This window comes from Mauremys reevesii, linkage group 10 (assembly GCF_016161935.1).
Source record: "Mauremys reevesii isolate NIE-2019 linkage group 10, ASM1616193v1, whole genome shotgun sequence".
Classification (NCBI taxonomy): Eukaryota; Metazoa; Chordata; order Testudines; family Geoemydidae; genus Mauremys; species Mauremys reevesii.
Genome location: NC_052632.1, coordinates 75632754 through 75657414, shown reverse-complemented (window position 1 = coordinate 75657414; position 24661 = coordinate 75632754). Strand labels below are relative to the sequence as shown.

The window sequence follows — 24661 nt, the reverse complement described above, 5'->3', positions numbered from 1 at the left end:
CACACACATTATAGGAGAGCTACTTATGATCATATAGCACCTCCAAAAAATGAGATCACAAGGGAAGGGTGCAATGAGAGAGGTGGAGGTAGCTTCTGTTTGATTAAGAGGGCAGGGAGACACAAAATAGAATCGTGCATGAATACTGCACAGATGCTTTAAGGACTACCAGTCAGCCAGCGATCATTGGAAGACCTCTAATTTTTCTTGCTGCAAACTGCAATGATTAAAATGAATCATCTGTTTATCAACAAAAAATCTTGGTGCACGAGTCAGGGAGTCTGAAGTTAAGCCTGCTGTTCCCCACCCTTTGCATATGGTGAGTATATTTATGTGTGTAAGCCAAAACATAAAGACACGAGGGAACGTTTCTGAACTCTCACCAGTTTTACAGCCAGGAAACGTAATCCAGGTCTGGATCAGGAGTGTGATCAGTGCAATCCGAATCAGGACCATGCTGTCAAGGCACAGCTTTGAATTCCCTTGGCTGGTTGGTTTGTCTTTCAATTTATTTGCACAGGTTTTTGCAGTCATTTTTTTTGGATTTCATAAAAAAGGAAAAACGTTTTTCATGGAATGTTATGAACCCACTAAATCATGCCTAGAGCCCTTGTGACTCCATTCTTCCTCGGACTGGAAATATATTTGCACATACACTGTATTACTCCCTGCGGTTGGACTGAATTAATGTAATTGGCTCTGGTCTGTTGCATGTTGCTAAGGTTCCACTTACCCTCTGCTGGCCCAGCTGTGATGTTGGCTTGTAGCTCGGGTCCATAGGCGATGGTTCTGGCTTGCACTCTGAATAGGTAGGTCACCCCCTTGGTTAGATCTCGGACCTTTAACCAGCGCTGCCAATTTCCTTTTATGTCCACAGTCACCACCTTACTCACCCCTGGAGTAGCGGTTGAGATGAAAAATAAGAGAGTCTCAATGCAAAAAAGCAATTGAGCAGAGCTTATCGTGTCTAGATAAGTAAAATTATCTCACAGTTTGCTAAGAAAGTATTTCTTACAATTAGTGGGAGTTTAAGTAGTGATAATAGCCAATTTTCAGCACAGATAAGTGTAATTAGAGTTTAAGCTTGATAAGTGGGTACTGACAAGAAAAAAAATCTTACAACACAACTGGGAAATTACCATGAGACTGCACGCAACCTCACTAATTACACTGGGAAAAAAGGAGGTGGTAAATGAAGGGGACTGCAAGCGGCACAGCTCTTCCTAAGCCAGAGCTGCTCCGTGTGGTGTCTCTTTGCCATGTACCTTGCAACACTATTCCAAGCAAAGAAATACTGCGCCAGATTCATCTTTGCCCTGCACCTTGTACTCTCATTTACACCAGTGTGAAGTGAGTGCACCATGGGTGTAAACAGTTACCATTCTGACTCAGTGGTGTTTTACACTGAAGTAAATCACCACACAAGGTGCACTGCAGTGGTGAATCTCATCAATTGCATTATTATTTAAGGGGACGGTGAGATCCTCCCCCCTGTTCAGGCCCCTTTAGGCCAGGGGAAAAGGGCTGGAGTAGCATAAAGGGGCCCTAAAAGTCATGGCTTGGTCTTGGGAAGAATTCCCTCCGTAGAGGCACAGTGGGGGACAAACATACGGCTGTCTTCCAAGGACCTCCTCATAAGCCATGGCATAGGGGGTGGACCCCGGGGCAATACTGGGCATGGGAATGATGCGTCAGGGGTGGTGCTGTAGCATGCAGCACTGAAGAGATTCCAGGCAGCACTACGGCCCACAGGGCAGCCCCAGAAGGTTGTCATAGCTGAGACAATCCTCAAGGTTGTCCGAGTTGCACTGAGGGACTCTCCCGCTCCTGGAGGAGCCCAGGATCAGGAGGGTGCAAATGTGACTTAAAACGACTTCAGTGGCACTTTCCCCAGCGCTGCGATTTCTGTGCTGTGATTTGTAGAGCCTTACCCCTATATTCTATACACACACATTTCTTTAACTATGTTACCGTCATCTCTTTGGACTAAGCCTGCAAGAATTTAAAGGATTCAATTTACTTTTCACTCTTTACACAACACCTTCTCTCACGTGCATTCCTCTCTCGCAGAACAATGAAAATCAATTCAGTTTTTTTCACTAACCTTTGGAGTCAGGTTCTCAATGATGCCCTATTTAGGTTGCAAAAACTGCAGAGGAGTGATTATCTGAAAACAACTGTTTTCACTGGAATTTTCTAAAATAATTACATGGAAACGTTTCTTAAGTTTTGTACAAATTGTTTTAAAAAATGTTGGGGCTAATCTGAGTTGACAATGTCCTTTTAATATTCGCAAGTGAAATAAATGTATGTAGCCCTTTCCAGACAAATAAGACAGGTTGCTCTGTCAGGAGGAGTGTACTAGTTTTGCAGTATTCAGGGAAATATATTCTGAATAGAATTTCCAGTTTTTGATGTAAAGTTTATGCAAATGAACATCCATTTTCAAGATGCGGTTGTATTAGTTAAATTAAAAAAAAATGTCCAAAGGGTTTTTGATCAAAATTTCATCCCAGTTCCAACGTCCTATTCAAAGAATCCTTTTCTTATTTAAAAGAGAAAAAGCTCTAAGCTGCAAAACTTTTCTCTCCGCATTATTATTTAATTTCTCAGTGACAAATGTGGAGACATAACTCAACAAAACACTGAAAAGCAAGAACCTCTGAAATTTCAAACAAGCTTTTCCACCCCTCCTCTCCTTAAACTGAAAAAAGGCTCCAGGGTAGTTTTGTTGTCGGTTATTGGTAAAACATAACATTATAAATGTCTAAATGTGAATGATGGGGAGAAGACAGCACTAGAGAAGAGACTGTAGGAAGAAGGTTTTAAGTGGTGCTTAGAGCACAGTAAGAGACAGGTTGTTCCAAGTCCTATGAGAAAAGGCACAAAATCCCAGTTGGAAGAGGAGACTAAGAAAACAGATTTAGGGAGGAGGATTTGGTAGCATTCAGAGTACAAGTGGGGCAACCAGAGAAGGGGAAGAGGGCACAAACAGACATGGTAGGGAAGAGCAGAAAATGGTGAAGATAAGGGTGAGTGGGTTAAACTAGACGCACAAGGAGAGAGCGGGATCTGGGAAGTTGAACAGAGGAAGGGAAAATTATTTATTGCTATCAAATACGGAGACGAGAAGGTGACACTGGAGTCTCATTTTTCCTTATCCCCCCTCCATTGTACTTGCCATCCATGCCAACTAGTTAAAAGGGAAGTCAACAAATACTGAAACAGAAGTTCAGGATAATCCAGAGTATTTGTACAGATATACTGTGAAACAGAGTACCCAGACTCACACATCACTTTTTATTTTCAGCAATGGGCTCTCCAACACTGGAGCATGAACTTTTCTTTCTTGGCCAACTGTGAGCGAAAGGAGGCCAACACGTCTACAAGGAATGGGTTCTGGTGGATCAAGGGGATTTGAGGCTGAAGTCCTCTTTGCAACTCCTTCTGTTCTCTCCAGCATCCAGATGCACATGAAGTGGGTCCCTGATGACCACCTTTTAGGTGGTGCTTTTAGCTTAGACTTTACCCATTCCAGTTTGCTGGAATCCTGAGGGCAACTCTGAACTGCTCATTCAAGGGCCTCTGAGCTGGTTAAATACTTGGATAGCTCCAGAAATTTTTAGCAGGTATATTTTTCATGAAGGTTCATCAAGTTTGTGCTTCTTCGCTGTACACAAGAAATGGTAGCTGCATAATATCCCCTTATCCCGACATCCATCACCAGCAACTGATCAGACACACAGTTTTTGCCATACCAGTAATCCATATAGTCCGATATCCTGTCTCCAGCAGAAGCCAGAATCTGATGCTTCAGAAGAAGGTCAATCCCTTCACATGTAATGCAGCTGCCAACTGTGCAAATCTGTAGATGTTGGGCAGGGAAGGGGGAAATTCCTTCCTGACCCTACAAGCAATCAGATTATACTCTGAAGCATGAGATTTGGTTGACTGCTGAGAAAGCCCAACTGCTTTCATGAAAGGATTATTTCAGTACCAGACAAGAATACTTGAAACACTAATATTTCCACATAAAAGATGGATTCCCTTTAAGTTTTATGTATGAGAGAATAAGAAGCAGGAAAACTCCAAAGTATCTGAATGTCTTTTATGCCCTGTCCACATTTCCTGGTCAGAATTATGCATCCATTCTGCATTAGCTCTTCATGCTGTAACTCTACTAGCAACAAAGGGTAAAAGTGCTTTTATTCTCCGACTTTCCCCATGCATAAGACATGGAAAGTCAGCTATAAAGAAATCCTTTATTCCTTACAGCAGAAACAAATGCTAGTGATTGATATCCTTATTTCTTCTGAAAGAAGTTTAAAATGGATTGGCAATGGTTGAAATTACTCGACCCGCTGTCACTCTCCCAAAGCTAGACATCCTATTGAACTACTGGAAATGTATTAGGAATATAAAAATATTAATAACTCCCTCCCTAAACTTTTTAATCTTTTCTAATTCATCTTTAGAATGATTTTGCGTTTGTTTTCAGAGAGATTGCCAGTTCCTTCTCTGCTGATCTTCTGGCAAATTAATAACGCCTTTGTGACTGTCATATTGTCGTCAGGTGGGATCATATCTAGTGCTGGGTTAAAAAGCTATTTGAAAACTCAGTATAAACACACAGATACAACTAAATCTCTGCCATTCTCCTCTTCTAAAGCGGTCACGGTACCACTGAAAACGAACATACATGATGCCAATACAACCCTTGTTTTATGATACAAATAATATAGTTCATCAGCAGCAACACAAATGGGACTCAGCGAGAGGAATTCTGTGGCAAGGCCTACGCTGCAGTTTTGGGATGAAGCGCAGGAAGACAATCAGGACACTAATATGTTGAGTTTCCTTTTCTGCCACAGAGAGTAACAATGGCAGTGTAACGGCTTTTCAAACCACTCGCTGAATACATCTTTGCAGGAGAATGAGAGAGGATGGAAAAAAGCTGTATTCCACAGTTCTATAGCTTACAGAGCAGTTTTAGCAAGGCAGGAACACCCACAGTTGCCCCAGACACCCATGTCCACATGGCTACTGTCACAGCTCCAGTCGGGTGCCCTCCCATGGCCACTCACCAGACTGCTGTGAGGAGACACAGCCGCTGGATCCCATGTGTCTTCAGCCTTTGTAGTCTTCAGCCTCTGGAGTCTGAACAGAGCTCTGAACACTGTCTTTGTCTTGGTGTCCCTAGGCATACTCTCAGGGTGCCTATTTTCTGTCAAACACCCACTCCTGAGAGTTTAGACCATGAGATCCACTGTTGAGTCCCTGGAACCAGTCTGACCCAAACACAGCATTACTTTTTCTTTAATAAGAAGGGTTCTTTAATAATGACAGGGACTAGACCCAAGAGCCAGAGGGACTTGGGCTGTGACCCACCTTCCTAGCAGGGCCCTAGAATCAAGGTCCTCAGTGCTCGCTGACACGACTGATTTGACATCCAGATTGATTTGTGTGTGGATGAAAGGGGTGCTTGGGCTCAAACCTGAGTCAGAGCCTGGGCTTACTGCATAGTGTAGACATACCTAAAGAGACAACAGAGAGGCAACTAGCCCTGCATTCACACAATGGATTTTGCAGCTTGGTAAAGATACATACAGAGAATTCAGAAACTCACAACGATTTCATAAAGAGCACCCACACTTTTTCTAAATTGTCACAGCTACATGTAGACACTCCATGGAGAAGAATGGGAAGCTGGCCAGAGATAAAAGACATGATGGTGCTTTTTTCCCCTAGCCTGAATATATAGGTTCTTTGGGGGCTTACTTACCCTGGACTGGTGCCAAGGGCTCATACACCACTCGATAACCCTGCAGGATTCCATTTGCTGCCGTCGGCTCTCCCCAAGACACATTGAGTGTAGTGCAAGTGATTTCTGAGAATGCCAGGAAGCTAGGAGCGCTGGGAGCTGAAAGGATTACAAAGACACTCAACTGCAGCAGGAATATTTAACCTGATATACATCTTATGAAACAGTATTTATTACCCAGTATGAATCTAAAGGAAATAAGACGAGAATAGGATTTATTGACAGTATCAGGTCTTCCTGTAATCGATTGGAAATTCAAAGTGTTCTAAAGTCAGCAGACACTAAATTGCAAAACTGAAATTAAACAGGATAGGAGGAGGAAATGACAAAGATGTAGAAGGAATGACATAAGAGAACAGTGGAGAGCTTCATTTCCAAATTACTGCATCACCAGGATGGTGCGAATGCCTTTTCTACAACTTTTTGGGGAGTGTAAGACATAAAAATGAGTCAGGGAAAACCATCAAAGGTTTAGGGCTTCAGGTCCAAGTGGTTAAGTGGCTGTATGTGAACTGAACACACAAGATGCCCAAAGTGCATGTGCAGGTGAGGTCTGTACTCAAGTATACGGTTTGTATGTGTGCATGCAAATCCCCAGTTTATGTGCATACATCAGCGTTCACATGCTTTCACGTTTGGGTCTCAGTTTGAGTAAACAGCCAAACTTCTGATATGGAGTTGTTGGCCTGCCAATCTTGTGCACACGGATGGCATTTTCTGTTATCCCAGAGCATAGGGACTGTTACTGTGTGCTGCCTGCTGCAGCCCTTCGCCACTGCATGGTGCAGCAAGGCCAGCCCGGCCCTGAGGTTTAAATGGTGCATGGTGCCTTGTGTGTGCTCTCTGCACTGGGCTGAATTTCATTCTCAATCCTGTGCAACAATGTTCAGTTTCAGATGGGGATGTAGATTCCCATTGCAGAATATCAGTTTCTTGGCTAGTAATGAGACCCAAAGAAAACCAGAGGGCATTGTACAGTCTTCCCCAGTGATCAAAAAAGTGAAGATGCAGAGGCAGAAATACATTAAGAAGGAGTCTGCTGTTGGTTCACACTCTCTCACAGAACCTAATGACTAGGGAACATCCATAGAATATGTGTGCCCCTGGGATCAGCATCTCCAGCACAGATATTACTTACTGTGGCTGTACATAATGCCGGAAGCCCAATAAAAAACAAAAAGAGCATAGGGATTGGTCTTGCACTGAGCAGGGGGTTGGACTAGATGAACTTTCTGAGGTCCCTTCCAACCCTGATACTCTATGATTCTTCTCTCGCTTGGTTTTATCAGTGCATCTCCACTCTCTTCAACTGAGTTACTTCTAATTTACTCCAGGTGTAAGATCAGAATCAGGTCCATAATCTTTTGTTGGATCAGTTTGTGACAGAGATTCTATTGCTATCCCAGCCTGTTCTACTTCGTATTGCAGCATCAATTCTGAAATCCCTTCCAAAAGGGTTGACTCCAATTTGAGCCAAAGTATTTGCCTAACCATAATAACAATACAATATAATAATTTACCCAACAATCAGATCTAAACCACAACCATTCTATAGCTCTGTATTTTGTTTCCTTAGATACACAGAATGAACAGTTATGTAATCATAATCTCTAAACAGGTTAAACTGTGGTTTGGAAAAGGAAAATAATCTCATACCAGCCTGGTGTGTCCTGCCCTGCCTGGGGCTGCTTCTTGGTCCATCCCCTGCTGCATTGAAGGCAGATATGCAGACCATGTATTTGGTGTGGCTGGTCAGATTTTTCAGCCGAACTGTTGTCTCTGGGAGGAAAAGGACCTTCACTTTCTCAGTGTCATTCTGGATGTCCATCTCCCAGTAATAAATCTGTTAAGAACAGAGAGGTGTTGAAGTCAGTCCTGCACTCAGATTACAGTCTCAATGTGATGCAGGCTGTAAAACAGGTACTCTTGTTTCCCCATGACCAGTAAGATGTTGGCAGTTTTAGTTTTGGACCATTCAGTTATAGGGTATAATAGTATTATTCACTCTTTGCCCAATCCTGAAGTCCTTATTTTATTTTTACTAAGGAAAACTCCCCTTGGGTTCAAAGAGAGTTTCCTGAGAAAGGTCTTTTAAAAATAGAGTACAGACAATGTGACATGGCCTAATGACATTAAATAAGACCTTCCAGAACACAGCAATAAGTGGCCAGGTACCAAACCAGTCTCAGGTGTGAGTTGCCCATTGGTTCTGGCATTATATTTTATATGGAGACATACCTATCTCATAAAGCTGGAAGGGATGTCAAGTCCAGCCCCCTGCCTTCACTAGCAGGACCAAGTACTGATTTTGCCCCAGATCCCTAAGTGGCCCCCTCAAGGATTGAATTCACAACTCTGGGTTTAGCAGGCCAATGCTCAAACCACTGAGCTATCCCCCTCTTCCATGTAATTCTTATCCTGAAGCCATACCATTTAAACTCCAGAGATGAGGATTCCAGTAGGCTACCTCCAGAGCCATTGGTAACACTGCTTATGAATAGGCCTAGAAGTGACAACTATAAAACAGGCCAGGGCCAGGGCATAAAGCCAGGCCGAGCGAAGAGTCTACCTTGGCTCTACAAGCTAAGCTATTAGAACTATCTATACACATACAAGAGGGAAAATACATAAATTGATATATAACATTGCTTGCTACTGCCAAGAAGTAATGCCAGATTATTCTCTCTCACTGGCTCAGCTTTCCTTTACTTGCAGACCTAGATACATGGAGAAAGGCAGAGCCAGACACTGAACTCAAGCCAACCTCTAGCATTTGTAAGCTTGCCCACTTCCACTCTCCAAGGGTCCTCTCCCATCTGGAGAGACAAAACAAGATGGTTCTGCCACGTGCCTGGTGTCTCCGCAAACCAAGTGCAATAAATACTACTGTTTAATTTTGTTAAAGTTAAGGAAATGAAATAAACTCTCTGAAATCTGACATGGCTCATTCTTACAGCTCGGAGAAAGTTATCCATTTCCTGATGGCTCATAACAGCTGTCAATTCCAACCCCGACATTTCCTGTGCCTTTGGTATTTGGAACAGACACGTTGCCTGCATACTCTGAGCTCCCCCACTCTCTGTATGCACTGAATTTCCATTGAACATGAATACCCCCTTCTCTTTGTCTCTGCCTCGTACTCTCTCCCTCTGGTTTTGGCACATGATGCCATGGTCATTACTGTAGCCTGAGCATTGCTTCAGTCTGGCTCATGCAGCAAAGGTAATTCTGAAGCCAAGTAAGATAATGAAAGCAGTAGGAATGAGATATTGCCTTGTAGCCTTGTATGTTCCCATTTTGGCTGTCGACAGGAGGTGGGTCCCAGGTGATCTCTAGCTGGCTCGCAGTAAGGGCATTTACTTGGATGGTCTGTGGGGCCATTGCTGGTGCTAGAGAGAGAGAGTGTCAGATAAGGAAATAAGGAGAATTAATAGTGACAAGCAGAAGTAAACTGATATCCATGTTGCACTTTTCCATTGATGGAGTGACCAGGTTAGTCTCTTTGTTTATGCCACAAGTGAGCTAAGAAATACAATCAGCTTTAAATCCATCTTCCACCCCAGAGAAGTCTCAGACAAACACTTGCAGTGCGTATGGAATGAGAATCAGTTGTGACTCTTGGAGGTGGCTGTGTTCTCTGTCCTATACAGACCAGCTGAGTACACTCAGTCCAGCAGGCAGTTCTTTAAGAAGAAAATGACAGAGAAAAATCTCCTTATTTGTGTTCATCTAAGCATCAAAGGCAAATGTTCGACGGTGACTTTGCTTTCCTGAATGGCCAATTGGTGATGATAAACATATAGAGAAGTAGCTCAGGTTTCCCCAATCTTTCTCCTTAGCAAGAGTCACCATAATGTCCTCTTTATGCTACCGGAGTTTGCTGCCATGAGGCTCAGAGAACGGGGGCTGGAAACACAAAAAGCAAGAGGAGCGTGGCTAGGGTCTCTAAAATTATCTCCAGAGCCCTTTAGAAACAAATCAATTCAAGTCATATTTTCTGTACAGTAAATAGATTCTGATACTTTTTAGTTTTGATTTCATTGCATCTTCAAACACAAACACAGACTGGAATTTTGTCTCTTTCTGGTTGAATGTGTAATTTATTCACCTACTTGCCATTTCTCCTTCCTTGCATTGCACCGTACCAAAAAACTAATCTCTCCTCTTTGTGCGCACCTGGGTCACACAATCTTTTCCCTTTGCTGTGATCCAGCTCAGTGGAAGTGGAACATCTTCCCAAGTGACTGGCATGGATGGCCTGTTTTCTAGATCCACTGTCGTAGCCTATGGCAGCTCTTAACAAACAGCACATGTTCTGGTTACAGAAAAAATGTCAAAACGTGTCCTGTTTGAACTCCCAAAATGGGAAGGAGAGGGCAGGGCATAAAACAATAGCACTCCTACCTTCTCCTTGTGCAAGTGCAGATGGTACTGCAGCCTCTGCCCAGTGTCTGAGCTCCCTGCCCATTTATAGATTGCAAACAGATGTGATAAAATATTCACCACCCAAGTAAGATAGCCCTGGTTATCTGTGCCTCTAGAGAGCTCTTTCTTTAGAGAGAATGACCTTCATAAGTTAGACTCTCCCTCTACTCCCACCCCCGCCTTCCAGGGTTATAAAATAAAATAGTAATTAACACCCACTCAGCCTGACACCAACTATTTATTTTGTTCTAACTGTGTGGTTTCCATATTATCACTGCCCACCCTGCCGTTAATGGAAATGTTAATAACCAGCGCCAGGTTGTTGTGACAGATGCTTGGGCTCATTATCAGAAATTCTTATTTACCGCTCCATTAAACGACAGAATCGCACAAAAAACCCACAAAAAACAATTCAATCAAAACTAACTGGAGGAATTTTAACAGCCACATTAATAATCCAAAACATAAATACAGTTAATGTCTTTTGCATGTTTGCCATCGGCAACCCTATTGCAAAATTATTGTTGTACAATTAAAATGTGAAAGGCAAAACTGAGCAGGGTCATTATCCTGGTGTTCAGTTAAAACTGTTTGCTTATTATTATATTTTAGCCTCTTTTTTCAGTTGGATGTGTCAAATGCATGAGGTGAGAATGGGTGTAAATAAAACACAAGCTGGGCTTGTTTAGTCAAGCGAACTCATCTAATTGCTGCTCTGCAGTCCAACCCCTCTTCCAGATTTCACTGGTGATGTGAACATAGCAGCAAGCTCACCTGATGGCTATGTTCAGTTCAACTTCATGTTGCTACCTTAGACCTGAAACCCTCAGATGCAGAGGGCTTTGTACCACACATCTGAGCACACAACCAAGCGTCTCATACAATAGAAACCCTGCGAATACATCTTTGAGGTCTGGTGTTGACGACATATTGGGGAAAACAGAAATATGCATAACCACGGAGAAAAACAGATCAGTTTTACAATCTACTTTTGTCCTACGTAGTGACACAACTGGATGTCTTGTACCGACAGAGAGATTGTACTTTGAGGCTGCATCTACACTAGCATTCTTCTTCAAATTCCCAGTGCTGGGCTAGAACCAGTGCAGCTCCAATGCTGCAAACAGCCGGAGAGCTAGCGTACACAGACTCCTCTCATTTTAACCGTGTCATATAACTCTTTTCAGAGCATGTCTAGACAACACAATGTTTAAAAATGCCAGTGATCATTCCACCCCGACTCTCCTATTTACAGCCCCAGAATCCTGATGTCATGCAAATTATGTTTGATTTGGTGCCATATGAGTCTGTTTCGCTGTCCATCTTTCAAAGTCTGATGCTTCACTCTCCCTACATGCACAGATTTCCTGTTGAAATAAACAGGGACAGCAGAATAGTGCTGCTCATGCCTGATGCTCTGCAGACAGCACATTACATTAAGGGCGAAGTGAGATGTTTTAAAAAGAATGAAACACATCCCTAAAACCACTCCTGTTTGAGACCCCAAAACCTTCACTGAATGCATGGGCAGATTTTACTAGTACAAGCAAACACATTTTAAAGGTGAGCTGAAAGGCCTTTTACCTTCTAGGAATTCAGTTCAAGATTTCAGGGCTCTGTGTTTTTCATAGCTGCTGGCCTCACTAGACATAAAGCAGAGGGGGAACTGCCTCCCTCACATTGGTTTAGGTGTTAGTGACATTATCAACTTTATCAGGAGAGACACAGAACCCTGAGGGCCTGAACCCAGCTCTTGGCCAGTAAAACGCATTTCAATTCCTCTGAAAAATGTATTTAGTTGTCATTTCTCAGTCTGCACATGGATTCTGTTTCGGGATCTCATGTAGCTTTTTGCAAGCGCTTATTTTTTTAATAGGATTTCAGTTCACCTTTGAGGCTGCTGCCTTTAAAGACTCGCTCAGCAACACAGAGACAGAGTAAGGAGTTGAATGAGCAGATTGTAAAATTAATTAATACAATAATAATACTAATTATGGATTGGTATGATACCAACAGAACGAAACAAGGACAGCAAATCAACAATACCACATGGAGACACAAAAAGGTGAAAGCTAGAGCCAACATTTACTAACATGGATGCCTCAAGTTTGACACCTACATTTATATTTGGACACCTAAAATGTAAGTGGCCTAATTTTTGGCCCACAGCAAAGTCAATGGGAGCTGCAAGTGCCAATCACCTTTAGATAACATGGTAGTTAAAATACCCAGTGGCCAGGCTACAATAGCGTTTCCTGTATTGTTAGCACTGATAGAGTTACACTGGGCCATTAACACTGATTTTCAGTAATTTTTGGAACACTGGGGAAGCTCCAGACAACTAGAAGAAAGTGAATGCTGTGCCAGTGCTTAAAAAGGGTAAACAGGACACGCTGGGTAAACAGACTGGTCATCAATCCGGGGAAAATAACTGAATAGCCAATACAGGACTCAATTAATAAAGAATTAAGGGTGGGTAATATAATTAATGCCAATCAACAGGGGTTTATGGAAAATAGGTCCTGGCAAACTAACTTGATATCTTTTTTGATGAGATTACAAGTTTGGTTGATAAAGGTAACACTGTTGATGCACTAAGACTCCTGTTTGGCATGTGACTTGGTATTGAATTATATTTTGATAAAAAATAGACTGATATAAAATGAAGATGGCACACATTAAGTGGATTAAAAAGTGGCTAACTGACAGGTCTCAAAATGTAACTGTAAATGAGGACTCATCGAGCAGGTGTGTTTCCAGTACTGTCCCACAGGGATCAGTTCTTGACTCTATGCTATTTAACATTTTTACCAATAGCCTGTCAGAAAACATTAAATAATGACGGATGAAATTTGCAAATGACACGAAAATTAGGGGAGCAGTAAATAATTAAGAGGACAGGTCACTGATCCAGAGAGATTTGGATCATTTGGTAAACTGGAAGCAAGCAAACAATATGCGTATTAATACGGCCAAATGTAAAGTTATACATCTAGGAACCAGGAATGTAGGCCATGCTTACAGGATGGGGGACTCCATCTTTGGAAGAAGTGACTCTGAAAAAGACTTGAGGGTCATGGTGTATAATTAGCTTAGCGTGAGCTTCTAGTTTGACACTGTGGCCAAAAGGCCTAATATGATCCTTGCATAAACAAACAGGGGACTATTGACTAGAAATAGGGAGGTCATGTTACCTCTGTATTTAGCACTAGTGCGAATGCTACTGGAATACTGTGTCCAGTTCTGGTGTCCACCATTCAAGAAGGAAGTTGATAAATTGTGCAGTGTTCAGAGAAGAGCCATGGGAATGATTATAGGATTGGAAAACATGCCTTGCAGTGATTGAGCTCCTTGAGTCTCTCTATTTAGCTTACCAAAGAGAGGGTTAAGGGATGACTTGATCACAGTTTAAAGTACCTACATGGGGAACAACAATTTGATAATCTCTTATATCTAGTAGATGAAGGTACAACAAGATCCAATGACCAGAAGTTAAAGTCAGACAAATTAAGACTGGAGATGGGGAGCACTTTGTTTTTTAAAAAATAAATAAATAAAAAATGAAAGCAATTAACCACTGGAACAATTTACCCAGGGTTGTGGTAGATTCTCCATCAGTGGCAATTTTCAAAAGAAGATTGGATGTTTTTCTAAAAGCTATGCACTAGTTCAAACAGCAATTAATTCAGAGAACCCCTATGGCCTGCGTTATACAGGATGTCAGACTAGATATATGATCACAGTGGTCCCTTCTGGCTTTACAATCGACTCGAATGATGGGAGAATTACAAAAACAAAAAAACCCCAAAAAACAAACAAAAACCACCACACCAACACAACAAAACATAATTGCATATGTAGCCCAGCATTACTTCTTGTTAGTGTGGGGTGTTACCTCTCAAGGCTGTGTGTGGCATGTGGATGTGATGTTTCCATGATGATGCTGCAGTTGGCCTTTCGTTTCTTTTCTTAGTGACAGTTGCTATGATGCTTTGTAGCACTCCATAAGTTACAAATCCTTGTGATTTATTGTTTAAACATAATAACTTTCTTTATGAAATGCACCCTGCTGCTACTGTTGTGTCTGTGATATTTGTGGGTAGCTGAGAATTTCTCTCTACTGATTTTATTGTTTATATGATGTCAATATTATGCTACGCAATTTACAGACAAGTGTAGGACAAAAACCTTTCCCTCAGGAGCTTGCTTTTTAAACAGATAACACTCAGATAAAAGTTAAGGGGAGGGATGCAATGAAACAAAGATGGACTGCAGCATGCTATTTAGCATGATTCTCTTTGAGTCCACAAGTTTCAAACAAGTCTGTGTTTCTATTTTGCTAACACATCTGATCCTTTTTTATCAATTGAGCATTATTTATTTTTTTCTGTTCTTCAACGAGAGCTTGAAATTAACCTGGCTGCTTTTATTCTCCTCTAATCATTATTTGTGTTATGCTAACATCTAGAAGTCAGGATCCCATTGTGCTATGAATTGTACAAACATATAATAAAAAGATATCCACTTTCCTAAAGGTTTTACAATATAAGAATGTAGAGAACAGGTGGATTAAAATAAAACCCTGACAAGGAAGCTATGAGATAGAATCATAGAATATTAGGGTTGGAAGGGACCTCAGGAGGCATCTAGTCCAACCCCTGGTCAAAGCAGGACCAAGCCCCAGATTTTTACCCCAGTTCCCCAAATGGTCCCCTCAAGGATTGAACTCACAACTCTGGGTTTAGCAGGCCAATCCTCAAACCACTGAGCTATCCCTCCCTGCTAAGAGAGAGCAACATGATAAGCAGTGGTCTCAGCAAACCAGATGCCTAATTATTGTGGAGTTTTTGTAGGCATCACAACAGAGGAAGGTTTTAAGGAGGACAAAGAGACAGCTTTTCAAATGTTGCAGTAGCTCCTCCCATGCATAAGGGGCAGCATGGGAGACAGCACCAAGATAGTTCTTGGAAAAAAATTTAACTGGGCAATCAGAGCTGGCATCTTTGTGGAATGAAGGTGTGGTATGTCATACTATTTGTTGGGTCTCCTCCAGCAACAACTGACGCTATCACCATAGCTGTGCAAGTAGGATGATTAGTTAGTTCATGTTATAGAAACAGCCAGAGATGAAGCAGTTTTTCACGGACAGAATGGGATCCTTTAGAAACATATGTTCAGAATCTAGAGGATGTTCTCCAACCAGTTCTAGCCATTTTGAGGTAGATCACATTTCGGGACTAAATTATGTGGCGATGTCCCTCTAAGTACACAAGTTCAATATTAATTGTATATATGTAATAATATAGACATGGATACACACAGAGTACATATATATTATATCCTTGAATTCTCAAAAATAGTACAATTAACAAATATAGGGTAATTTGACCTAAATAGTACATTATTATTTTCTTATTTGGGAATCAGATTTTGGCTTCAAAAGCTATTGATCTGCCAGGTACTAGCTCAAACAGGGTCATATCATCTTGTGGTCTAGGAGAAAGAAGTCTCAGCAAATGGTATGGCTTCCTCAGACAATCTCTGAGAAGCTTTAACTGCTATTAAGAGGAGCTAAAACAGACAGAAATAGCCAGTGGCTATACTAGTGGCACATTCTTCAGTGGAGAAATCACATATTGATTTATTTGATAGAGTAGATCAATACAGGGGAAAATGGGAGCCTTTCCTAGTCTATATAAACCCAAGGGAGGATGATTCAACATAAACTTGGATAACATCTCTCACATCCCCACAACGCTAAACACATACCTGGAGACCTTTTACTGAGAAAAGGCTAGCAGAGTCATACCTAATAGAAATAGAAAGATGCACCAACATAGACTCCTAGGCAGGGGTTTGAGGAGGAAGAGAATGTACCCTGGGGAGAAGGGTGTTTGAGACCCTAGAGCATCTGCTGTAGCTTCAGCATCCTGGCCTGTAACCAAGCCTCCTTTGTATTCTGCACTTGAAGCATATGCAGAAATAGTCTTTGTTCTTCTAATGCATTTTTATAGGACACAGAAAGCATGAAAAAAAAGTAAAAGCTGCTCTAAATAATAAGTAAACACAACGTCCCCAGCTGTTCTAGTGGTACCAGGAAGCGTGTCCCGCTATGTTTTGAGTTAAAAACACGTATGTTTTGAGCATGTGGAGAGAGAGAGAGACTGAGATCATGTTCATTGTACTGTAGATCAAGTTTATATTAGAAAGCTTTTGGATAACAGATGAAACAGGACCAGAAGTGGAATAGCATTCCCACAGCCCCAGACTTAGGGGCAATCATTTCTCAACAAAAATCCAACAAATATGATTAGTTTGTTAAGACCCTTTGTAAAACAGAGGGTGAGTCAAGGAGAGGAAATTTTCTTCCACCTGCTCTTTCCCCTCTCAATCCCTTCCATTTCCATTTAAGGTGGGGCTGCTATGTTCTCTCTCCTGAATGCTCACTGATCTTTTAAAGTGGGTGTCACACTTTCCACTGAGTCATCTGTAAACACATATCTTAAGGGGTCAGTTATTGCCTGGGGGAATCACAAGGTACTATGATTATAATGCCCAGAGCAAACACCTGAGTGACTCATATAGTAGTACTGAGCACAAATATCACAAACATTTATATGCATTCTCGCAAGGAACTACTTTCACTCCACAAAGACAGGTGTACCTTTTTCTGCTGCTGCTGAAACATGCGATTCTACTTCCTTAATAAAGAACTAAAAGTGATTATCTCACTGGCCAAAGGGGCTGTCAGTCAAAAGGCTGCATATAGTCTGGACCAAAAGGAATGCCTCCTACTGAACAATCAAACTATCTCCAGACCCGGCACAGAGCAGATGGGAAAGGGATGGAAGGGAAAGAATAAAATGTATCTTACTCTTTTTCTCTTTGTTCTTCTCCTTTGATGTTAGCAGTATGCTTGGGAGGAACACTAACAGTCTTACAAACATTAGGTATCTACAAATGAATAGACAGGGTTAAACCCAAAGGCCAAAATCCACTCTCAGTTGCATCAATGTAAATTAGGATTAACTCCACTAAAGTCAATGGAGTTAAATCACTGTGAAACTTGTGTAAATGAGAGCACAGTCAGCTCCACTGAGAGCACAATTCAGAATTCAGCCCCAAGGATGTACTGAAGGTTGTTCAAGTATGCAAGAATATATGGCAAAGACACTGCTGGGTGTTTGACATTGTGTGAACATACTGGCCTGATTCTCCTCTCCCTTTCTATACCAGTATAAATTAGGATAACACCATGTGAGAAGGTGCCTTTTCTGATCTGCTTTAAAACAAAGCCTATCCTTGTGGGGAGTCAAAACTCACATCCTTCCCGGGGTCTGACTTTATTAACTAAGAAGTTAACAAAGTTCTGTTCAAGTCTTCTCCTCAGACATGCCGCCCCTCCCCCCCAATTCTCCCTGCTCATCCCACATCCTAGTTCCTGTCTTTGTAGAGGGCCACTCCCACTACCTTTATATCTAGATGGGGAAATGAGTTGCCTACATCAGTGAGTCAGCAGCATCCATTTAACATTTATTAGCGGGATCAACATCTGCTAATAGAGTGGGGTGTTTCATGCAAACAGTGTAAACTTGTTACAGTCCACTCAATGTAGTGTTGTTGTAGCCGGTTTGGTCCCAGGATATTAGAGAGACAAGGTGGGTGAGGTATTATCTTTTATTGGACCAACTTCTGTTGGTGAAAGACACAAGCTTTCAAACTTACAAAGACCTCTTCTTCAGGTTGAAGAGCACGGTGTAAGCTCGAAAGCTTGTCTCTTTCATCGAGGTTGGTTCAATAAAAGATATTATCTCACATGCCTTGTCTCTCTAATACTCTTGCTGAAGTCAGTAGTGTGGCAGTGGTGTATAACTAGTAGGAGTGAGAGTAGAATCAGGTCCACAGACTTTTCACATGCTTATGGGTATATAAGGGGTGCATATATATTTCTATTAAGGGGAGGCTTTGCTAGCTCTTCATCAGGATAGGTGTCCAGGTATGTTTGGTATCACAGGGATGTGAGAGCTGTTATCCAAATATATATTGTATCATCCATGTGTGGGTCTGTCTGTATCAACAAGAAAAGGTTCCCAGATTCCCCAGTATTGACCTGCTTTACCTTGTAAGCCAATATATGGATTTCTCTACTCAAGAATGTCATTGAAAACAGGTGGTTTTAGCTCCCTCTAGAGACAGTTAGGGTATCTCTGAGACCCAGTCAGGGAAGTTAGCAAAGCATGAGAATAGCCAGAATTTAAGAATGTAGGAAATGTTCCTAGTAATCAGTGTTGCCAACTCTTGCAATTTTTCTGAGCGTGATGGGGGATGAAGCCGACTCATAGTGCCGTGAGAAGCTCCAGCCTCCTCCTGAAGTTCATCCCTGCTGGAAGCCAGCAGAGTCTCTCTACTCACCTCTGCTCCTCCCCACTGCAGCTCCTGGCCAGGGAAGGGGCAGACAGGAAGGAGCCCCTGGAGCTGCCCCCCACAGACCTGAAATGGGGAGAGGGGACCCTGAAGCAGCCCCCAGGCCTGGGGTGCGTGTGTGTGTGTGAAGAAACCCAGGAGAAGCAATGGTGAGGATGGGCAGGAGGCTGAACTGAGAGGGGCTGAACTGATGGGGCGACTGGGAGAGGTCTGAAATGAGGGGGTGGGAGCAATGGAGTGGGAGGGGTTGAACTGATGGGATGCGGCTGAACTGAGGGAGAGGCTGGGGGGACAGAACTGATGGTGGGGGACTGAGGAACGGAATTAATTGCTGGGTAGGGGATAGGCAGATGTGGGGGTGAGAGCTCCTACAACACAGACTAAAATCACTTTATCCAATGTATTTGGGAGTGTGTCAACACTAATTGTCACACACATGTGCACTGGGGATGGGCAGGAGGAGCTCACAAATCAGAAGACTCAAAAATACAACACATATATTGTTTAAATCTCATGGCTTTTGGGGGGTCCAAATCATGATTTTCAATTTCTTGCAGATGGCAACACTGAATACTATATCCTTCAATTAACTGACTGTTAATTACAGACCCAAGCTTCAGAATCCATCCTGTCCTTGATCCTTGAAAATTTCATTTGCTAGGGATTAGTACAGCTCAAAGTGTCACTAGGGGGAGCTAACACAGCTGCAATCTTTACATGTAATCTTTTCTTGTATCAAAATCAAAGGGAAAGCAGAATACACGTGCATCATTCAGTCATAGCAGAATATGCGTTTTAAAATGATACCTTTCTGCTCTTCTCCCTTCATCCTCCTGAATGAAAGGCTCCCTCCTTCACCTCATCATCCCAGACACACTTGCTAGGAGGCCCAGGGCTACAGGATAAAACTAACAAAGCAAGTGTAAAATGAAGTATAAAACCATACATTAAATACTGAAGAGTGTTGGTATAAAAGCCAACACCTGCTGGAGTAGAGGGGAAACCTTAGAATCCCCTTGACCTTCCTCAGTTTCCTCTTACTCCCTTAATACCCTCTATCATGAGAGCTGTCTCTCAGACTAAGGAAAATGGATGGGGTTCCTATCACATCAGTCAGCACCACTTCTGTATCTCAGACATTAAAGATGGAAAACACTGTAACATCAGCTAGTTCATATTTCTGCCATAGCCGGACTGTTCCCTACATACAGTCACCTGTAGAACAACTTGTAGAGCAACACAATGACACACCCTTTGTGATGCAGAGACCCATTGGTGCCAACGGACAAAGGGTTCACTGTTCTTTACAAGCAACTCCCGCCTCAAACCTGACAAACTCACTACCCCAATACATCACTTTCATGGTATTTATCAATGAAACATAGTGTGAACCAACTGGTCAACCACACAACTCATTTGGAACTAGAACAACACAATTAGGCAGCAGAGAGAGAGAGAAAAAAAGCAAATACTGTACAATACAATACTGGGTTAAATGTAAACTACTAAAAAATAAAGTGAAAGTTTAAAAAAAGATTTGACAAGGTAAGTAAACTGTTCCTGTGTCTGTTTCACTTAATTTAAGATGGTTAAAAGCTGCATTTTTCTTCTGCATAGTAAAGTTTCAAAGCTGTATTAAAGCAATGTTCAGTTGTAAATGTTTGAAAGGACCATAGTGTTTTGTTCAGCATTACAAACAAGCTCCATTCCCACGGTGTTTGTAACTCTGAAGGTTTATTGAAACTATGCTTTATGGGCTTGGGGTAAAAGTTAGTCTCACTGATGACCCATTCAAGTGGGAGGGATATATCATCTCTCCTTGATCAGCAGATGATGTAATTAATGCAAGGTTCAGATGTCTACCTTTGCTCTATCCTAGAACAGTAAATGGAAAACCATCAAAGACAGCTGCAAACAATTGACAGGACTTGAAGGTAAAAAGAAACATTATAACAGACAGGGGATTGCCCTGTCCGTGAATAAAGGTAAAAGATCCACTCATCGTGTCCCAGGGTGGAAAAAGACACTGCATTCTTTCACTGCGGAGACATCTTTTTGAGCAGGGGTGTTTCATGAACGACTGGATCCTAGTTCCTGAGAAGCAAGCCAGCTCTGCAACAGGCTGAACTCGGAAGGGGAAAACCTACTTCATTAGATGGGAAAGGTAACCGTGTAGGCTTTAGTCTGTGTTTTATGATTTTGTTTTATATTATAACCATTTGTTTCCATCATTCTCTCTTGTCTGTAGTGGAATCTCTCTTCTTTCTTAAATCAACTTTCTTTTGTTTTATTATAAGTGCTCACAAGTCCTGTGTGTGATACAGGAGTGATGATTTAGAGTAAAACCAGTAAACTGAGGACACTGTTCCTTTGGGGGCAGAGGATCTGGGATTTCTGTGAGGAGCCAGTGTCAGGAGCTGGATATCACAGGGGAATGATCTAAGGGGAGTCAGGGACATAGAATCATAGAACTGGAAGAGACCTCAAGAGGTCATCTAGTCCAATCCCCTGCACTCAAGGCAGGACTAAGTATTATCTAGACCATCCCTGACAGGTGTTTGTTTAACCTGCTCTTAAAAATCTTAACCTGCAAGGCAAAGACAGGGCTGGCATAGGCTGGTGGTGTTGGGGAGCTAACACCCAGCTATCACATGCAAGACTCCCTCTTGCTAGAGGCAGGGGGTAACAAGATGACACACAGCCTTGGGTACCCCAAGACCCAAAGGCAATGCCTGGGAGGGTCAATAGGGTCACATGCCCCTCTCCAGATGCCTGGTGGGGGTGGGCACAGTCAGCAGGGAACCACAACGGCAAAAGGGGCAGAATGTGGGGCCACCGACAGCTCCTCTGGCGGGGCTGTACTGCCCTCCCCCTGCCCCCAGCCCTTTCATGCAGCTGCATCTCCTGGAGTCTGTGCAGCCCCGCCGGAGGACAGGGCTGGGGGTGGTACCAGTACAGCTGCACCGAAGGAGCTGCTGGTATGGGGCCACCAGGTGGCCCCATGGTCTGCCCAGGAGAGCCCTGCGGTTCTGTTTAGCATTGAACTGAACCGCAGGGCTCTCCTGGGAACCGCAGCAGCGGCAGCGGCGAATGGAGCAGAACGTCGGTGGGGGGGCAGGGAGGAGTCACCTGCTGGGGTCACATGGGGAGGTCACGTGCCCCCCTTCAGCTGGTGTCCCCCTTTGTGTCCCTCCCATGAGTTGCCCATGCCAAGAACTGCTACACCCTTCCCCACCACCCACTGTGGGCTGCGTCTATAGCAGTCTCATTTCCTGACACCTTAGGAATAAAGGGCCAAAGCAGAGTCTCAAATATGGTGCTATTAACAGAGTATTGGGCTGTCCACAGGCACCTTTTGGTTCCTAGATTGGAGAAAGAGTAATGACTTTTCGTCCTGAACACCCCAAATGACTGCATTATTCAGTGACACTGTGTGCTATACAGTGCTTTGTTCTCACATACAAACATGGTGTGTCCTCTAGCAATAACTAGGTGACTAGCCACCTTCATGGCTTTGGAAAGCATAGTTATGGTTTGGTTCTGAAGCCCTTCATGTTCAACATAATGGTAATGTACAGTATCTTCTAACAGCATTTCTCCATTTAAGCCAAAGAAGAAAACTTGAGTTTGCAAGACATTGGGTGTGATGAGCAGAGGAAGATTGCCACAGTAAGTTTTGCAGGATCTGGTGCCAAGTGCTCGGGGATGCTCACAGAAAGTGTGGTTTGACAATGCGGCTGACTGGACGGGATGCTGTGTGAAGACGGCGGAACGCGGAGGAAGTTTGCTGGCCAATGATTCTTGTGTTGTGGGTTCTATTTACAGGGGCGGTGCTGGTGGGGATGTGTCGGGAGTTGTAGCCACCCCAAAATTTGCCTTAACCCCCCCCCATCCCGTAGCAGAGTGAAGGCAGAGTGGAGAGAGCAGTGGAGCAGCAGTGGAGAAGTAAGTCTGGACAGGGATGCCCAAGAGCAGCCCCTGGCCTATGTCCCCACCCGCCAGGGCACGCCATCCAGGGCTGGTGCAGGGCCCAGGGCTCTCTACACCTGCTGCTCCCCGGACCCCGGTAAGAGTCGCCTCAGCAGGGGGGACACAGCCCTGGGGCTGACAGAGCCCAGGAGAGCAACTGTAGAGAGCCCCGGACCCCGAGGGCTCTGCCAGCCCCAGGACTGGGTCCCCCTGCCAAGGCGACTCTTACCGGCTGCAAGCACTGCCCACACTGCCTGGCTTTGGCTTCTGGCCTCTGATGGGGCCATGGGGCGGGACCTCACGGGGGAGGAGGAGCAGGGGCTGGAGCCCATGGAGAGAAGCAGGCATCATGGTGAGGGGGGCTAAGGCCCATCCCAGTTCCCACACAGGGAAGAGGCTGGTGCTGCCTTGACTATTCATTGTGACGTGACCTTATGGTACTTTGCACTATGAGAGAATGTAGGTACATATTTAAGTCAGAACGACTACCTAGTCTGCATGGAAACTCCATCCTCACAGCAAATGAAGCTTCTCCTCACCTTGATCCTGCTGGCCCCTCAAATTGTTAAGGCTGCAGCTGAGTTCTATTTCATTCTATGTAGGTGCTTATGCCACCCTCCTTACCATTGTGGAAGCAGGGAAAGAAAGAGGGGGTTTAAATGTAGCCATTTAAGTGTCAGAGACAGAGCAACTATTCTGTCAAGTCTTAGCCTAATATCGCGAGACCTGTAGAAGCAGGGCTCACGTCAGGAGCGAGTGGAAAACAGCAGAATAGTCAGTGTGACCTAGCCTTGAGATAACGATGTTTGAGAAGAGAAAGTGAGAAAATACGGGAATAGATAGCAAATAGCCTAAATAAAATGCAGATGTTTTTAATGAATGGATGTCACAAAGAGGTATAAATGTTTGTGTGATTTGGCTTGTACTTTAGAGAAACTGAGGCAGAGATGCTCTCTGTCAGCTGTGTTCTTCCCTTGCAATTGCATGTCCTGAATAAAGCTCTCTCTGATTTTTGTGCTTCCAACCTGAGAGTGGAGTTTGTTTCTTTCACACCATAGTGTCTGAGCACTTTCCAGAAGTGAGTTCAGCTGTCTGACTAACATCTGTCAAGTGTTGTTTGTTCTCTCCTCTTCTCCCCAGAGGGAGAAGCACAGTGGAGTGTACTGGTTTGGTTGTGTGTGTATGTGGGCAGGAGGTGGATTGTTGTTTTTAATATATCTATACCTGTTGCTATGTGTTTATACTAGCAAATGCCACGTGAAAGAAAAGTGGTGAGGTTTGTGATCGTCTTTAGTTCTTGAGAGAGTTCCCATTATAAGCCTGATTTTACACACTCCACCCTACAAGCAAATTTCAAAACCCACAAATATTTCAAAACTTTGCTAGATACTAAAAATCATGGACCGAATAGAGACACTGGATTTATGGCATATTACAACAATCTGTAACCTACTAACAACGACACACACCCTCAGCTGCTTCTCCCTCCCTTCCTTTCCTCCCTATGACTGAAGGGGTGTTAAAAAGCCACTTCACCTTGAATAGTCCCTTGAAACATGTGTTAACCACTGATGCTAAACAATCTGTTCCACCTTGTATCTAGCAGCCACACTCCCAGACCTGAAGAAGAGCTCTGTGTGTCTCGAAAGCTTGGCTCTCTCACCAACAAAAGTTGGTCCAATAAAAGATACTACCTCGCCCACCTTGTCTCTGTAATATCCTAAGACTAACGAGGCTATAGCACTACATAAAAAAAAGTCATATCAGTCTCAAAATTAGTAGGGAAGATCAGGAGCTAAGGTAGACTCTCTCCAAAATTAGAAGTGAATCAGATTTTGGCTCATTTAGAATTCAGCAGTCAAATATGGTTCATTTGAAGCTGCAGGATGGCAACAAGGCTAATGCGACTGGAGGAGTTTGGGGTCCAGATGGGGAAAGATTAAGCTCTGCATTTGCTGGGTGTTGGAGTTTTTTCACTATAACATTCTTGCACTCAACTGAATATTTGTGCTTGCTATGGCC

General features: G+C 43.2%; 1 protein-coding gene across 21 annotated transcripts in view; it reads right to left on the bottom strand.

The window, feature by feature from the left end:
* Window positions 1-24661, bottom strand: part of SDK1 (sidekick cell adhesion molecule 1) — a 656852-nt gene that overhangs the window by 32092 nt on the left and 600099 nt on the right. For all 21 annotated transcript variants that reach the window (XM_039493139.1, XM_039493140.1, XM_039493143.1 and 18 more), the window contains 4 exons: window positions 9095-9210; window positions 7478-7664; window positions 5783-5920; window positions 734-895 (listed from right to left, as the gene is read on the bottom strand). In XM_039493139.1, the coding sequence (XP_039349073.1) occupies window positions 734-895; window positions 5783-5920; window positions 7478-7664; window positions 9095-9210 (603 nt within the window). The remainder of the gene's footprint in view (window positions 1-733; window positions 896-5782; window positions 5921-7477; window positions 7665-9094; window positions 9211-24661) is intronic.